This window comes from Oreochromis niloticus, linkage group LG8 (genome assembly GCF_001858045.2).
Source record: "Oreochromis niloticus isolate F11D_XX linkage group LG8, O_niloticus_UMD_NMBU, whole genome shotgun sequence".
Classification (NCBI taxonomy): domain Eukaryota; kingdom Metazoa; phylum Chordata; class Actinopteri; order Cichliformes; family Cichlidae; genus Oreochromis; species Oreochromis niloticus.
Window position 1 is genome coordinate 9,344,437 of NC_031973.2, and position 17,276 is coordinate 9,361,712.

Below are 17,276 nucleotides of genomic sequence, written 5' to 3' on the forward strand. Positions count from 1 at the left end.
AAATGCAATACTTATTTTCACAAGAAAATTATTATTGAGCAAATATTGATCATACCATTGCTTATTTTATATTGAAGTGGGTCAAAGGTGAAAGTGGGTGTGTTCATAAAATACTCAACAGTATAGCTGTTTTGATTGACTTGCATGTTGACGCAGGTAAAAGCCCGTACCTCAGTTTTCATGAGTGAAAGTCTAATTTTTATTGTTATGATATTTAGTACCATATCTGTATCTGGGTCTGTGAGTTGTAGCCTTTCCATTTGTAGTCAGAGTTTTATTAGCTAGTCACATTTAATATCTCACAACAGGCTTTGGGCTCATGCAGGTAAAACAATCTTTCCAGAGAAGAAAAAACTATCTTCTACTGTTGGATAGTTTAGCTTTAAGTTTAGCAGTTTAGTTTTTCACCATGTTTTTCTTTTTCCATCATTCATTGTTCTACTGTAAAGAATGACTGGCACATAAAACAGGAAGTCTTGGTCAGAATATCTGCAATATTTTTATTTATAAGACAATAACTAGTGGTTTCCAAAAATGGCTAAAGAGTCTTAAGGGCCTCAGAATATAATCAGTGGCTAAATATTCAGTGACAAAATTATTCAAGGCATGCTAAAATGAACTCATCCTGAGTTAAGTTTGGTAATAGTCATAATGACAGCACTAAAGGTTTGCAGAATTTATCATTACTATCAAAGAACACCTTAACATGTGTTTGCTTTTGTTTTTAATGTACAGTTTAAAGTCCAAATGGTAAAGTTGTGCACACCAGCATGGCTGATTCAATGGCGTAGACAATAAAAAAGGAACAGTCCACTAACCCCAGATCCACCCTGTGCTGAATGAAATTATTAGCTGGCCTCTTTTCTCATAATATGTTTACAACACGATATCAGGTGGCTGAGAATGAACATGATTGGTTTTAACAAATGAGCTGTGAGGTGAAGGAGGACTGAAGCAGGACAGGCGGGAGAGATTGAACGTCAGAAATATGAAATCAGTGAGTGCGTGTTTTTGTGTGTCCAAGATAGATGTTCCCCTTTGATAATAACTGATTTACTGCCCTGTCCAGTTTACATTAGATTAGATGCAGGCAGGATTTAATCTCAAATGTCCTTTACACTAATCTGCCAGGCTGCTCTCCTGTAGCAAACATCTATGACATGTCTGCCTGCACCAGTAGAGGGAACCCTCTCCTTTTGCTCGTCTGAGGTTTCTTTCATCTTGTTCCTGTTAAATCATTTTTTGAAGTATTTTTTCTCTTTGAGTCTACAACAAAATGTACAGATTTTTGGGATGCTATATACTATATGAATAATATTGATGTTTTTGGTTGTGATCAGGCTGTGGATAGTGGATTGCCTTTCAGATAACGTTCATCTGCTAGTTTTTTAGGCCTGCCACGTCTTCTTATGCCTTTCACATATCCAGTCAAAGTGCGCACTGCACACCGGATATATAGCGCTTTGAGAAACATGTTCTTCTTCTTTGGCATTTTTTGTAAATTTAGCTAAAGAAATGGGAATTACCTCCTCATATGTTAATGTAATAGGCTTTTTAACAACACAGTGTCTAAAGGTGCATTTTCAAAACAGTGTTTTTGTTGTTGTTGTCTGGCATGTACAGACACAACACCGGTTCATTCTTTGAGTTAGGTGGCTTTTTATGCTTAAATGATTCATATGTTAGTGTTAAGTGACTTAACAAACAAATAAATGAATAAAAAACATTCTTCTGAAACTTTTCAAGACCTTCAGAAAGCCTGGGGAACTGTTGCTGAAGACCACTTTTAAAAATTAAATGAAAGTCTGACTCATTGGAAACAAAATATAAAGAGACATGTGATGGCTTAAGGCTTTATTTATTAATAACTTATTAATATTCTGAGATGATAATATTTGTTTATTATAGCCCACAAACTGAATCATTGTTTAAGTAGTTTGGGTCTTTTTTGTTTCTTGGTTTATTGGACACTTCATTCAACACTCATTAAGCATAATACAACAGCTTGGCCTATGAAGTGATGGCTGATTAATCAAGAGTTTAGGGTTAAACTTTGATCATTCGCATTCCAATACATGTCTGAAGGATCGTCTAACTTTAACTATGTAAAAGTTGAAAGCAAAACTATATAAAGTGTATATAAAGCACAAAATAATAAGGTTTTACAACATTAACATGATGTCCTAAATCCAAAAAGACAATACAAGCCATATTTGACACAAATACTCTACAGTACAGAAACTGTAGTATTAATAGGAATTACTTCTAAGTGTTCCACTCAGTGTACATGAGAGAGAGAAAGAGCAACACGGTGACAGCATAGAAAATGAAGAAAACCCTGTTGATTCTGGCTGCCCACTGGACGTACTTCCCTCCCTCTTCGCTGCCACTGAGGTGCAGATTTAGTGCTTTCTTCAGCTCCTTCAGCTCCTCCAGGATCAGCACCAGCACATGATATTCTCCTGTATGATTACTGTTGTTAACCTGCACAAAGTCAAGCAGTCAAAGAAGGATGTCAGAGTGAGTTTATGGTGATGAAAGTGATATTGCATCATGAGCAATAGTGGCAAAAACACTAATCTGGTGTCTAAAAACATTAAATGGACATAAATTGATATTATGAGCACAATCAGCATAATAACTGGCCTATTTTTGATTTGTGACGTTACCTCTGCTCTAGTTTCCAGCTAAATCAAATCTTGTATGACTATTTCAGGCTGAAATTAGGCCTGATGGGAAAAAAATATGTCAGGCCTCTGCATTATCACAAAGATGCCAGCAATTTTTTTTTTTTGGGGGGGGGGGTGCAGCTCCCACATTTAAAAAAACAAAAAAAACATATTTATTGCATTATTAGCAGGTATGTACCAGCAACATTTTGTAGTCAGTATAGGACCTCTATTATACTTTAACGCTTATTAACACAAGGTTTTTTCCAAATATTTGTTCAAATAGTTTGATTAAACAGGAAGTAGGTTTTGACACACGAGAAACTCACAATTTTAAAGATGATGAAAATAAATATTTTACAGCAATCTAACATCTGTGAATACTAGCGTTTTACTTTTTATTTAGTGCCACCACTTATCCATCCATCCATCCATTCATCTTCATCCGCTTTATCCGAGGCCGGGTCGCGGGGGCAGCAGCCTAAGCAGAGAAGCCCAGACCTCCCTCTCCCCAGCCACCTCCTCCAGCTTATCCGGGGGAACACCAAGGCGTTCCCAGGCCAGCCGAGAGATATAATCTCTCCAGCGTGTCCTGGGTCTGCCCCGGGGCCTCCTCCCGGTGGGACATGCCCGGAACACCTCACCCAGGAGGCGCCCAGGAGGCATCCTTGTCAGATGCCCGAACCACCTCAACTGGCTCCTTTCGATGTGGAGGAGCAGCGGCTCTACTCTGAGCCCCTCCCGGATGGCCGAACTTCTCACCCTATCTCTAAGGGAGAGGCCAGCCACCCTTCGGAGGAAGCTCATTTCTGCCGCTTGTATCCGCGATCTCGTTCTTTCGGTCACTACCGAAAGAACGAGATGGGTAGTGGGTGGGTAGTGGGTAGTGCCACCACTTACTTATTCTTAATAAATGTGAGGGTTCATGTGTAAAACTGCTGAATCTACTGAATCTTGCACTTAACCATCATGTAACACTCTGTAACCTCATCAATCTGCAGTGACCCCTGGTGTATTAATGCCGCAACAACAGTTTGGTCTTTATTTTTATTAAAACTGCATAGACATGTACTTTTAATAATTTAATAACTTTCTGTTATTGTATCAACGATAATTTTTAGCCCTGAATAAAGAACATTTCTAAGTAATTTTCCTCCAAAACTGTGTTTTGGGGGGCTTTTCTTGTGTATTTAAGGGAACTTAATCCCATTTATAAATAATCTTAGTATCAGTTATTTATAGCAAGTTTATCTCATCATCAGAGCAATGATATTTTATTTAAAACATTTCCTCCAGCGCTACAGAGCACATAATTTATCACTGACCAACAACAGCTTTATCCAAAGCATTACTTTCATGTGACAGTAATGTCCAGGGGAATATATCAGGACCCCAGAGGTTCCCCAAATAATACTGTAACATAATCAATGTTATTTTCTTCATTTCTGTAAGGCTGTGTTGTATTCTTCACAAACACGTATCTTTTCTTTTTAGTCTGCAAACAGGAACCTGAGCCCTGATTTGATGTTGGTCAGTTCAGTCAAAATGCATGTGGAGGCAGTGGGCTCTGAAGATCTTATTCATCCCACTCAAGATGAATTTACACATTTGTTTTGTTGTCACTGATTAATTAAGATCTTGTAAAGATGTTAATACAATTTTGCTCTCCTGTCATGTCATATTAATGCAATATCTGCAGGCATGTGCTCAAACTGTACCACTTCAGCAACAGGCAGTAGCTCATGCTGTTGCTCATCACTGGACACTATGCAGATGCAGGAACAGCAGGTCTGTCTTTTGTCTTCTGAAAGCAAACAGTAGGTTTGTCACAAGAATTTACACACATTTAAAACATGAAACATCTGCTAACTAAAGATAAGCTGAAGCTTTTGAAATTAAATGTACAGCATGCAAATCATCGCCTTCTTTTTGTTCTTATTTTCAATATGTTTGCTTGTGTTTCCAGACACTTTTCATGTTTACTGCATTTAATGTTTGAAAGCATTTTTCGTTTGCAGGTTCTCTCAGGGGTTACCTGAGATCTGGATTCTTGTTTTAGCAGACTGATACTATAGACTAAATCTGTGATCAGTATCTGAGAAGCTTCAGGTTGTTGTTACGTATCTCACCTGCATCGCTGTTATTAGTTTTGGCTTTTTTATGTTCGTTCTTCACCTTGAGCTTGACTTGGGAGTCTTTTTCTATCAGATGTGTAACCAAAATCGTCTCCAGCAGACTGAGCAGCATAAGGGCAAAAATCACAATGCAGTATGTTGCTGAAAGGACGAAACAAGCAACTGTTATTTTTTTTTCTTTTGGTATCTGGTTCTTCTACATACATGAAATACTTCACCACACTTAAACATCATCCCTTAAGGAAGGAGTCTTTACCTATGAGTGGGGTCTTGTTGGACATGGAGGGCAGGATGTCGTTCAGGATGAGCAGCAGAACGGAGATTGCCAGCAGGACGGTGACTTTGAAGCCCAGCTTCTCTCCTCGATGGTCAGCGATGAAGAAGGAGGCGAGATCCAGGGTTAGGAAGAATAAGATGGGCAACAGGAAGTTAATGACGTGCAAGAGTGGCCTCCTCTTCATGCTGAACTGGGAAAACGGGTTCAGTGGTTAGGTTAGATTAACCTTGTGTCAAAGTTATCATATTGTGTGGGTGCAGTATTGCAGAAGTAACTTTTAAAATTGGTTATTTATTATAAATTGCTTGTTTTGGTCATATAAAGTTATTATCACAAGACCATTGTAGTCAATTCTGCAACATTCCTGTTTTATGAATACGAGAAGCTTTTATTTCAAGAAATAATTTTCATGAAATGGAAAAATGTCTCAGTTTAAACATTTCATTGTTTTCTCTGTTCATTTTACACAATGTCCTGACTTTTTTGGAATTGGGCTTGTAGAGATGTAAATGTTAATGACGTCTCTTATCTTGTTTTTTTGTTGTTGTTTTTTAATGTAATTTGCCACCTATGTTTTTCTTTCTGTGTATTACGCACAGTGTATATGAGGTTTTCCCACAGTTTATTTTCAAAGGTCATATTGACTTTGGAGATGGATAGTTGGAGGAATTCCCACTCTCCCTGCGTTTTCATCACTTCACGGGAAAACTGCGTGGCCCGAGAGGAGTTGGAGAAAGGAGAAAGTCGCATCTCATCTACTGTTTTGAGAAATGACAGAAAGAATGAGAGAAACGTTTCAGAGTTCAAACAACTATGAAAGCAGGAGAAAACACACCAAAACACTCATCCTCCCTCACCACAGTGACTTGCAGAACCAATGGTGATGTTACATTTCTGTGTGTCGAAGGGGAACTTGTGGACATCCATCTTACAGGTGCTGACAATCTTAATGTCGTCTTCAGAAGTGATTGTCCCATCGTGGGCTACAGAGATGTAATAACTCTGAGGGGAGTCGTCCGTCTGTATCCTAAGACCACAACGAACACACATTATTCTCTCTTGCAGTATGTTTGCAGAGCACCTAAACAGCATAATTTGATGATACTAATTATAAACTGACTGAATTATTCTGAAGCTCCTGCTGTCACAGCAGCAGGATAATGTGTTTGTTTTAAAGTAGTATAAAAGCTGCTGTGTGTACTTTAATAAAGTGTGCACACAATGAAGCTCCTGACCTTCTAAACAAACACAGGACGGCAGCAGATATCAAGCTGTTACATTTGATGCTGAACAACTATAAAATTAATTTTTGCAAAAAACAAGCTCCTGCAAACATTCCTCCCTAGTGATATCCATTATGATGGTCAGTTTGGATTTCAGCAGGTTGTTCTCATAGTGTCTATATACCTAAATGCATTGAGTTGCTGCCATATAATTGGCTGATTAGATATTCCTGTTAACAAGCAGTTGCACAGGTGTACCTAACAAATATGTTTAGCCAAAAACAACGTAAACTGCAAACAGGAAAGTGTCTGTTATATCAATAAACTGGCTTAATAAATAGATAGCATCACAAAGCAGCATTGTCCATGAAAAATAAATTGGTGATGACCTAGCAAATAGTAATACTGTTTTACACTTATGACAGGTGAGCGGTCATAGTTTATTGGTTGTTATATATGATTTGTTTTAGCAGCTGCCCTCAGCAGTCCTGTTCACATTTCACTGTAAGTAAAAAGTATTTCAAATTCAGCTATGAGAAAAAGAGTTATGACCTTCGTTTCACTGTGATTTTCAAAGATTTAACATGCCAAAAGTATTTATTTTGCAATGTGAATCCAATTTTATTCAAAATATTGATCTCTCAGCTATTGCTGCTCCAGGCCAGGAAACACTTGTTTGACACACTTTGATTTGAACAAAATGAATAAAAGTGTCTCCTTTTGAACCTGTTTGTGTTTGATTTTGTAATAAACTACACTTCATGTTCGTGTGTGTTGCAGACTCACATCTCATAAACGAAGACATCTGGTTTCCAGAGGATTTCTCGAGGAATTGTGATATGAGTAATTCCACAAAACTGATCAGGGTCCCATGAGATGCGTTCATTATTCCATATCTGCAGTAAGGTTAGATTATCAGAAAAGTCAAAGACGGAGATACACAAGGTGTATCTCAGGCAGACCATGATTTGCATCCTCATTGGACTGTTTTTCATTTCACCTTGTGCAGAATAGAGCAGGTAGACCAATGAAAGACTGCATCAAACAGATCAATGTGCAATACTTAATTTAACAAGTCCTAAAACAACATTTGTGGAGCTTAACTTTATCATGAATGTCAAATTATTGTTTTTGTAGTGTGCTTTCTATATTTATTTATTTTAGTTTAATGTTGTTTTGAAACGTGCTGACATATATTTTTAATATAGACCTCAGAAAGATTAGCTGTGCCTTGTGTTAACCTAATGGGGATCTGAAGAAAATAAACTCACCAGGGTTGCCCAGACGAAGGGAATAAAAGTTTGTGTTTTCTCAATCTGAAAAGAAAGTGATGTCAGTAATGGCCACCTTCATTGTAGCATTTAGCTCATTAATTACACATAAATGTAGTAATGTTACACCTACCACAGCCAGGATGGCATACAGGATGATGTCCAGCTCTACTTTGGTGGGGTGTGTGTAGTCCAGCACAGGCCGGGTCAGTTTAAACACACTGTTATCTCTAGTCAGGTTCAGATAGTCCAGAACATCCTGGTAACTGCACACTTTCTGACAGGAAGTCACATCTGCAGCAAAATAGTTGTCAGATAAATGATTTCTCTTAGAATTTAGATTTTAAACAATATATTTTTACCATTCATTTTTGACTTTTGCTGGGAAAAAAAAGAGAAATTGAGAGATTGTACACAGCTGCTTAGTTTGCTTCTTGTTTCTTAATCTGCCTTTTTTTTTTGTCTGCAATGCTTTTATCATTTAATTTTCCTTGTAGTGTCAGGATACTGTTTTCAGGAAACTCAAGTTTCATAACATTTTTAAATCTAGATTTAGAATAATGTGGATTTTCAATTTTTAAAGAATCAATTTTAAGAATTAAAACTGTCTATTGTCATTAAAGATCCCTATGTTCACTTCTAGCCCATTAAATTACTTGTGTTTCCATTTTTTCTTCCCTTGCTTAAATCTCAAGTTTCATCTTATTGGAAATAATAACTCTCATTTGAACATTTTACGGTCCCCGATTTGTCTTAATCTGTATTATGCCTTTATGAGATATGTACAAGAAAAGTTACTGTTACAAACAATGTTAAAAGTTAAAGAATCAGATACATGCAGGATGGGAAGTACTCTGCTTTATAAAAAGTCCATTAATGAAACGGAAATAACACTCCAAACAACACAAAGTCTTACCTGTTAAGATGATCAGGATGAGAAATGCTGAATGCATCATATATGCAGGTGTGAGGGTGTTTCTGTGTGGTTAAGCTACTTCCAGAGGAGTATGTGTCCCTGCTGTTAGAGCTGCTGTCCTTACATTTAATCTGAGAAGGGGAGGGCTGGGCACAATAAATGACCTCGCTTGCTGCCTTAAATGAGAAAAACCCTCCCCTGCACTCTGATTCTGTAATTGGCTTACAGAGGAAAGGGACATACAGTATATATGACACTTTGCTTTACTTCTTGAGGCAGATAAAGATTATAGCTTTACAAGAAGAATAACAAATAAACCTGAGGTAAAGGCAGGTGGAGGGGAGTATTATATGCTTTGGGACAGAGATAACGGAAATTTGCAGCTTGCTGGTGACACAGTCTTTGAGTTACATAAGAGATATTTCCTGTAATAGACCCAAAGCTGCAAACCTCAAAAGAGAAGGTAGAATTCAATTAGAGTGCAACTTGATCACCAAAACAATGTGGTAATGACATTATGAACACTGTCCCCATTTAAAACCACTTAGTCCCATTGTCTTCCAGTCTCAGTGCCCAGCTGAACATCAAATATCATGTATTATTTAGGCAAAAAGACTTTCTGTACAGTTAAGTGACTTCACTCATACAGTTCAGATTCAGCCTTTTATACTTTAATAGATTTAACAGGCTGGCTGTTATCAAACTGGAGTTTATCTTTGCTACTGATTATTCGTTAGATTACTTATCTAAATGAACAGTGGAGTGTTTGAGCTTCATTTTTGCTTCATTAATAATACAAGTATAACAGCTTTTAACTTTTAACCTCTTAACCAGTGTCTGTGGGGTTGTTATAAAGTATGCCAATGCAAATTAAACCTGAGTTCTCTATGATGGGCAACCAGGGGCCCCTCTGCCTGTCAAAAAGTCTTCTAGCGGTATTAAGGTTTCTCACATGACATCATGTGCACATTACTTAAGAGTTGTTGAGTTAGATGTGATACAACCACTGGTTGGAAATGTGTATTTCCCGACTGGTTGGCAGCAGTTCCTGGAGGTTGCTGGTTTTCACTGGGTGAAATCAGATGCAAAGAAGGTGCTGTACCAAAAAAGCTCTGATTGCTTTGGCTGCTAGCATTGTGACAGCTGCCTGGAGCCTTTTCAAATATGTCTGCAAATAATCACTAACCATGAGCCAAGTGGTAGTATAACTTAAAGAAGTCCAACGAAAACTGCCAATTGCAAAGGTTCGCCTCACTAAAAACTGTGCCACAGCCCAGCCAACATATTTAACTGACTTTTAGCAATCATTTATATAGCAACTCCCTTTAACCTCCAGCAACTACTTGCAACTGGTTGCTGAAGGTTAATTTTTTTGTTTCACAACCAGCAGTTATCAGATGGTCGAGAAACAGTCTCTAGATCTGTGTGGTTGAGGCCTTTTTCACTCGATCCTACATTGTCACACATCCAAAATGGTGGACAAGTTAACATGTGGTTGGTGGACAATTGTCTGCAAAACCTCAAAAGAAGTCAATGTGAAAATTAGGCTGGTTCTCGTTTGATCTATGAGCTCAGTTAACACTTTCCTAATGAGCTGAGAGTCTCGCTCTCTTGTTTAAAATCCTGTTTAATACAATAATGTTTATTTTGTTCATTCAGAGTGGATACAGGGCACGCAAAGTGTTCTTCAGGATGGTTCGAGCTTGTGACCAAGAAGTCACAAGCTAGAACCATATGAGCATGCAGTGTCCCCGTTTTCTTTTTTGGAATAAACTAACACTCAACACTTGCCTCTGTGTGACTACTGCAACCTGTTTCAAATCAAAACTGAACAGGCCTTTTTGGGGTTACAATAGCGTGTGTACAATAATGATGTACGAACCATCAGTAAAGTATGAAATGATCAAATAACCTTTCTTAAGTTAACACTTCTGATTTTAAGCTTGTTTTTTACTTGCCAAACTAATAAAACCGTGAATAACTACTGTGTGCTACTAGATAGCTATCTAGGACTAGTATTAACTGTTTAGCTCGATCCTCTCTTTTAAATGTGGTCACATCTGTTTTCAAAACACCAAGAGAGCAAAGGGCAAAATGTCAGACCCTAGGCTTCAGAACAGTAGCCCACAAATCAGCAGGTTACGTCACATATCTATCTTATACAGTGCAGTATATAGTCAGTGTCCCGAATTTCAAATATTGAAGTTGAGTACAAAACAACAATGGTCCAGAAGGGTTTGGTCAAACAATGATTTTATTGAACACATGCGCGGGGAGCAATTGTTTTTATAACATCAGGGTTTGACGCCCCTTCTTGCATAAGAAGAACATAATTTGCATCTTAAGAACATTATTTGCATCTTTTACAGACAATGGTCAATTTTAAGAGCTAAATGCAGACACAGAAGTTCCCCTCTCTAGCATCTTCTTCCAAATAAGGCGATGGTTTCAGGCCCTGAAGATCCCCATGGACTTGTCCTCTTCTTCTGTCACCTGTTACCAAGCAAACTCAAAGGCAACAGGTTGCTGAATAGATTCAGGCCTTTGCTCAGGCCTGTTTCTAGATTCTATGTGCTATATGTGTTTTGTAAGCGTGTATGCAATCCTTCTATAGCTCCAAGTCACTTGCACAATAGATCGTCCGGACATAGCGCCGAACGAAGCTTACGACCTTTAAGTAATTGACTGAGCTTCAACTTTTTAACGAGCACAAAATGCAATGTGTGTATACAATGGTTATAACTGCACCTGTAATAAAAGGTTAATCTGATGCCAGTATGTTTAAACATCTTAATGCCATCTTAATGCTGTAAGTTATATTGTTAATGCAATGTTAATGCTGTAGATTATATCATAGCAGTAAAATCATTTCTTTAATTCCACAATTCCCTCTCTTGATGTCTCCTTCGGAGACGTCACCACACCTCGCGTTGTGTCACTCCTCGGCCCACTCAGTCACTTCTAGCTCCATCAATGGCATCATGGACACCGGGGTCACCGCTCCGGGGTCCACTGCCCTCGTGATTACCTTTTCCAACAATCCCCTGGCGCAAGGAATGAGACAACAACCGCAGGTGACCAAAATACCTAGAAAAGCAGCAATAGAAAGCATTGCAGACATCACAAAACCCTTCCATTGGCCGAACACGGATGTCATCCAGCCCTCCAGTGGATTCTCGATCCCTGAATGTACATGCATGGTTTTTGACAGAGTTTTCAGTCCTTCCAGGGCTCGAGTGTTCGGGATGAAGGTGCAGCACAGGTCACCAAACATGGCACACACGCCCCCCTTCTCTGCCAACAACATGTCCAGGGCCATTCTATTTTGCACTCCCATCAACGAGGTCGGACCCAACTGTTCTACTAACCCCTCCATGGCATCTCTGGTTAGGTTAGAGAGTCTCAGCACATTATAATGAACATAGTTTATCCTGTCTACATTCTTGTTTGGGGTCACTGGGAAAAGAGCAGAAATTATTGGTAAATTTTCAAAGCCAGCTGCTATTTGATCCACTAATTTATACTCATTTGGAACTCCCCTGGGCACTCCTATAGAGTCAATCCATGTGGGTGAATTCATCCTGGGGTCATATGCATGTGTCCCCTGGGTCCCTCTCTTTGCCAAAATGTGTCTCTTACGTCTGGCTGCCAATGTGCGTGTGTTTCTTTGTGGTATGACTTTTACTTTGTTCCCAATTAGCATCAGTGGAGCACCTAGTCGCACCATTGCGCACGTCCCTACACTTCCAATAGGAACACGAACCAAAATGGTTTTCTGCCCACAGTAATAATACAGTCCACTTCTTGCCCATGTTCCAATCACGGTGTTTGAATCATTTCTATTGTTAGTGGTCCTCCCTGTGAGTGTTACAGAACACCAGCTGGGGTCAATCTCTCCCAGCTTGTATCTTACCTTATCTGTAGAGAACTTAAAGCACGTGTAGTTGTCTTTCTTCGTCATGAATGGTCCTACTTGTGTCTGCTTGTCAATCGGTGGAAATAGACTGGCTAAAATTGAGCAGTTGCCAGTACTCACCGCCTCCCTAGTTAGTCGCAGCATGGAGTCATAGCCCCACTTGTCCTCTGGATACAGTGGTGCGGGCTCCGTGAACAAACACGGTCTAGCTGAAGCACAAGCAACACAATCTGATACCTGTTGTTCTTTAGCGTTTTGAGCCACCCAGTCCAGCCAGAGGTTACTGTCACTGAAACCGGTGGCATGTTGAATTAGGTCCTGAGGCTTCAACCTAGTGTAATCCACCGTCAGGACTCGTCTCCCTTTTGGTTCTTGCTCTTCTGGTGCGACAGTTGACGACCCGTTTCCCCTTGTCCTGTAATGTTTGTGACAGAGTTTGTTGTGTTGTTAATCATGTGTGTTACAGTCTTTTCTACTACCGGCTTGGGCTTTGGATTGACTAAGTTCACTCTAATTACCCCTATTGGATCTGTTCCCGACACATCTACCCCAATTACCAGGTAGAACACGCCTCCCGGACTATCTGACCTGGGCAGAGCGTTCCATGGACCTAGAGAAAGTGTAATAGGGTTTTGTGTAGTAGAAAAATCCCTCTGAATTGCTATTCCCTTTAATCCTTCAGGCACAGATGGCTGCCACCCTACTCCTGTCCAACTTACCACGTTCCCCCAGCCAGGGGCGCACCACTGCCCTGCGGTATACAACCCCAGTACAGGGCGGATCCCCCGACTGGAGTGAGGGATCCCTCCCCTCGTACATATATCACGGTGGCTGCAAACCCACACATCATATCCCCTCCAACTGCCGTTTGCCCCTTTACAAGTAATCACCTCACACAAGTCAAACGTGTATGAGCTCGTGGACCCTTTAACGTAGTCCAGTTCGATGCCATTATGTGCGCTGAGACACCCATCCCTTTTACCTGACACCTCGCGCTTTGGTCTTTTCAACGGCCACATTTCTGTGTTCGGTCTCTCAACAGGTGCTGGGCTGGACTGGCCTCCGTGTTCAGACAAGTCACAGGGGGTGTTCTGCAAAATATAGACAAGAAAGCATGTGGCCAAGGTCAAAATCGTTCCATACGTCAAACACATGTTTATCATTAATATTTTCATAAATTTCCTTTCATTACTTGTCTCTGATTCGTGTGTGTTCATTGTGTTGTGTGAATTTTGTACTTTTAGCATAAAATTTCGCTCCTCTCTTTCTCCTCAATTTGTTACCACTCCTTTCCGCTGGCGTGGCAACTTTCTGCGATGCTCCCCTTCTTGCTTCGGCCTTCCAGGTAGACTACTGGTCAGCCCGTTGCACAGGTGAGAGGATTTATTCTGCCTCTGGTTTTCGTTACCACCTGTGTTGACTGGAGCCGGGTTTTCCTCCATCAAGCTCTCGTCTGCTGCGGCACACTGCGTCCAGTGGAACCAGGTGTCGCCTTTTCCCTTCAGTCGGACTCCTGTCGCCGTCCGGGCAGTCACCTCGTATGGACCGGTCCAGCGAGGCTCTTTCCACTTGTGTTTAATGACCTTCAGCCACACCGCTTTTACATCTGGGACCTCTCTTTCCCCCGTCGGTCTCCCAGAGGTAACCTGTTTTGTGAAACTGGACACAAGCGCTTTTAGTTCATTCCAATATTCTGCGTGAGACCTGTTACTTTTGGTGGTCTGTTCCACCGGGACCACTGTCCAGGGCGCCGGAAACTGCCTTCCTGTCAGCAGCTCGTAGGACGTGAAACCTGTGGATTGGTTAACAGAACATCTTATGGTCATCAAAGCAATTGGCAGGGCTGCAACCCAATTTAGCCCCGTCTGTGCACAGATTTTAGCCAATTTGTTTTTCAAATTTAGGTTCATTCTCTCCACCTTCCCTTGGGATTGAGGATGATACACCGTCCCAAACTTATGTTGGACCCCCAACATCTTTTCCACCTCTGTCAGGTCTTGATTCTTAAAATGGGTCCCATTGTCTGATCTAATTCTTTTGGGAAACCCATGCCTGGGGATGTAGTGGTTGATTAAACACTTAATCACACTTTTAGCATCCTCCCTTTTGGTAGCCGATGCTTCTGGCCAGCGGGTCAGAGCATCCACACACACCAACAAATACCTGACTCCTCCAGGCCCTGCATCAATCATGTCTGTGAAATCAATCACAATTTCTTCTCCTGGCCTCTCTGGCATGCGGAACTTACCTGCTTCTGGCTTCACCACTGGCTTTGGGTTGTGTGCCCCGCAAATTAAGCACGTTCTGGCTTTCTCCCTTATCATGTCTCTCAAATGAGGGTGCCACCAGTGACAGAAATTTCTCTCCATCTGTGTCACTCCCACATGGCCAAGCCCGTGCGCCTCATTTATCTTCTTTCCCGCCAGTTTAGCTGTCAGAACCGGTCGCCCGTGGGGTCCTCCTTCTTTCCACAGACCTCCTTCTTTCCGGGCTCCTCGGTTCTGCCACACTTCCTTTTCCTCTGGGGCTGCTTCCTCTTGAGCCTGTCTGGCTTCCTCCAACACATTGGTGTTTGATTCCTCTTCAGCCGTTACCTGCACCATTTGCCTTCGTCCTTTGTAACCTGCTGCTTTTTTTGCGGCTTCGTCCGCTTACTGATTTCCCTTTGCCACCATTGTGGTTTCTTGAGAGTGTCCTTTGCATTTTATGATACTTACCTCATCTGGGTCATCCAGGGCCTTCTCCAGTTCTTCCATTTCCTTCTTATGGCAAATTGGGGCATTTGTTGCCGTTCTGAAGCCTGCTCTCTTCCATTGAGCAAGTTCCACGTGGGCTGCCCCAAAAGCATAAGCTGAATCAGTGTGAATGTTCACTCTCATATACTTGGCCAGTCTTCGGGCTCGAGTCAGGGCTATTACTTCAGCTCTCTGGGCTGACTGTTGCCCCTCAATTCTTCCAGCCTCTTTAACCTCATATTGCTTTCCTTTTCTGCAAGCCACAGCGTAGCCTGCTTTCAGTCCTTCTTCATCACGATGGCAGCAGCCGTCTGTGAACCAGTCCTCAGCTCCAGGAATAGGTTCTGCTTTTAGGTCTTCTCTGACTTTTTCTTCAGCTTCAGCTTTCTTGGCGCAGTCGTGTGGTTCCCCTGACCCCATCAAATCTGCCATATTGATTCCTTCATGTGTAAATGTCAGATTTGGAGCATCTAGCACTTTGCTCAATCTTTGTTGTGTCAGTGGTGTCATCGTGAATGCTTGTGAGTTCACGTACGCCACTACACTGTGTGTGGTGAGTACTTTAATGGGTGTTCTCTCACTACGTGTGCTGTTTTCTGGATTATTTTTGCTACCCCAGCTGTTACGGTTCTGGGTCCGTTGGACCCAGTATTTTGAGTTTATTATGTTTTGGTTTACTTTTTGCATCATGGATTATTCTTTATGTTTCTCTGGTACTGTGTTTCAGTTATCTTGGTGTTTTGGTGATGGTGCTGATGATTATTGTTATTAGAGTTCCATGTTTCTGTTTATTTGTATTTAGGATTTGTGTTCTCATGTTTTGTGTGAGTTCAGGTTCCATGTGTCATTCTCTGTCTGTCTCTCAGTGTCAGGTCTGCGTCTTGGTGTAGTGTTCTTCTTTCCTGTTTTATTGTGAAAGTCTGCGTCTCATGTGAGTGTGTTCAGTTTTACCTCTTGTCTCATTAATTACTCCCAGCTGTGTCCACCACCTGTGTGCAATCTCCCTGTGTTTCTCTGTGTATTTAAGTCACGTCTTTAGTCATTGTAGTTGCTGGTCCGTCTGCGTATCCACCCTGCTTCATCTGTGTGTCTCCCTGCTGTCCGTCGCCTGCTACCTCCGCTCATCCTCCTTCATGTTCAGGTCCTGGTTTGTGTCAGTAGTTTAGTTGTTCTCAGTTTAGATAGTTTCGGTCCCGTTTTGCTGTTTTGTCCATTTCATTTTGTGTTTAATAAACCACCCTCTCACCTTCATTCTTGCCTGCGATTGGATCCTCCTTTATTATTTTCCACACGGCTCATCCCACTCACCGTGACACCAGCTGTGTGTTGTGTGCATGTGGGATGCCTTGCTTCTGTTGGATTTAGTCTTATGCTGACATACATAAGCACATCTCTGCCTCCCCCCTTTTTCTGAAACAACACACCGGTTACGATTCCGTGTGTTTCAGAAACATCTAGATAGAATGGTTCGTCATAATTGGGTGTGGCCAGGTCTGTGGCTCTTGACAAATCTTGTTTCAGTGAAATGAACGCTATTTCTGTCGCGGGCGTCCAAGGCAATTCAGCCTTAAGATTTCGAACGCCCACCTTCTTTATCAGGTCCCTTAACGGGGCCGTTTTGCCCACATAGTTGGAAATGAACTGTCTGCTGTAACCTGTCAGCCCAAGAAAAGAAAGGAGTTCCTTCACAGTTCCTGGTTTAGTGTGTGTCAGAATTTGGTCTCTGTGTGTGTTCAATAAACCCACTGATCTGTGTGAGATTACACGGCCCAGAAATGTTACTTCTGGTCGGACCAACTGCAGTTTTTCTTTACTTACCTTGAAGCCACATTCTGCCAATCTGTTCAGCACCATGAGCAACGCTGCCGTGCATGCTGATGCTGACGGGGCTGCAATGAGTAGGTCGTCAACATACTGTATCAGCGTACATCCCTCAGCCAGGTGACATGGTGACAGAGCATCTTTCAGCACCTGATTGAAAATACCTGGGGACAGTGCAAAGCCTTGTGGCAGCCGTGTGTATCTGTACTGCTGGCCTCTGTATGTGAATGAGAAAATGTCCCTGAGTGACTCATGTAAAGGGAGACAAAAGAATGCGTTAGCAAGGTCAGTGCATGTGAACCACTTTTGGTAC

The 17,276-nt window shown here is 41.3% G+C and overlaps 1 protein-coding gene across 1 annotated transcript; it reads right to left on the minus strand.

The window, feature by feature from the left end:
• Positions 1–1,887: 1,887 nt before the first annotated feature.
• LOC100709573 (5-hydroxytryptamine receptor 3A-like) lies at positions 1,888–8,599 on the minus strand. Its single transcript, XM_003459641.5, has 10 exons — positions 8,492–8,599; positions 7,709–7,869; positions 7,576–7,620; positions 7,091–7,200; positions 5,939–6,108; positions 5,679–5,839; positions 5,061–5,271; positions 4,799–4,945; positions 4,388–4,473; positions 1,888–2,484 (listed from the first exon to the last, which is right to left on the minus strand). Exons 1-10 carry the CDS (start codon positions 8,529–8,531, stop codon positions 2,266–2,268), a joined length of 1,350 nt encoding a protein of 449 aa, XP_003459689.2. The 5' UTR covers positions 8,532–8,599; the 3' UTR covers positions 1,888–2,265.
• Positions 8,600–17,276: the final 8,677 nt, after the last annotated feature.

Coding starts and splice junctions, on each gene's coding strand:
- LOC100709573 (XM_003459641.5), bottom strand. CDS start 8,531: ATGATGCATTCAGCATTTCTCATCCTGATCATCTTAACAG. Junction 7,621..7,708: donor TGTATGCCATCCTGGCTGTG/GTAGGTGTAACA, acceptor CTTTCTTTTCAG/ATTGAGAAAACACAAACTTT. Junction 4,474..4,798: donor AACTAATAACAGCGATGCAG/GTGAGATACGTA, acceptor GTTTGCTTTCAG/AAGACAAAAGACAGACCTGC.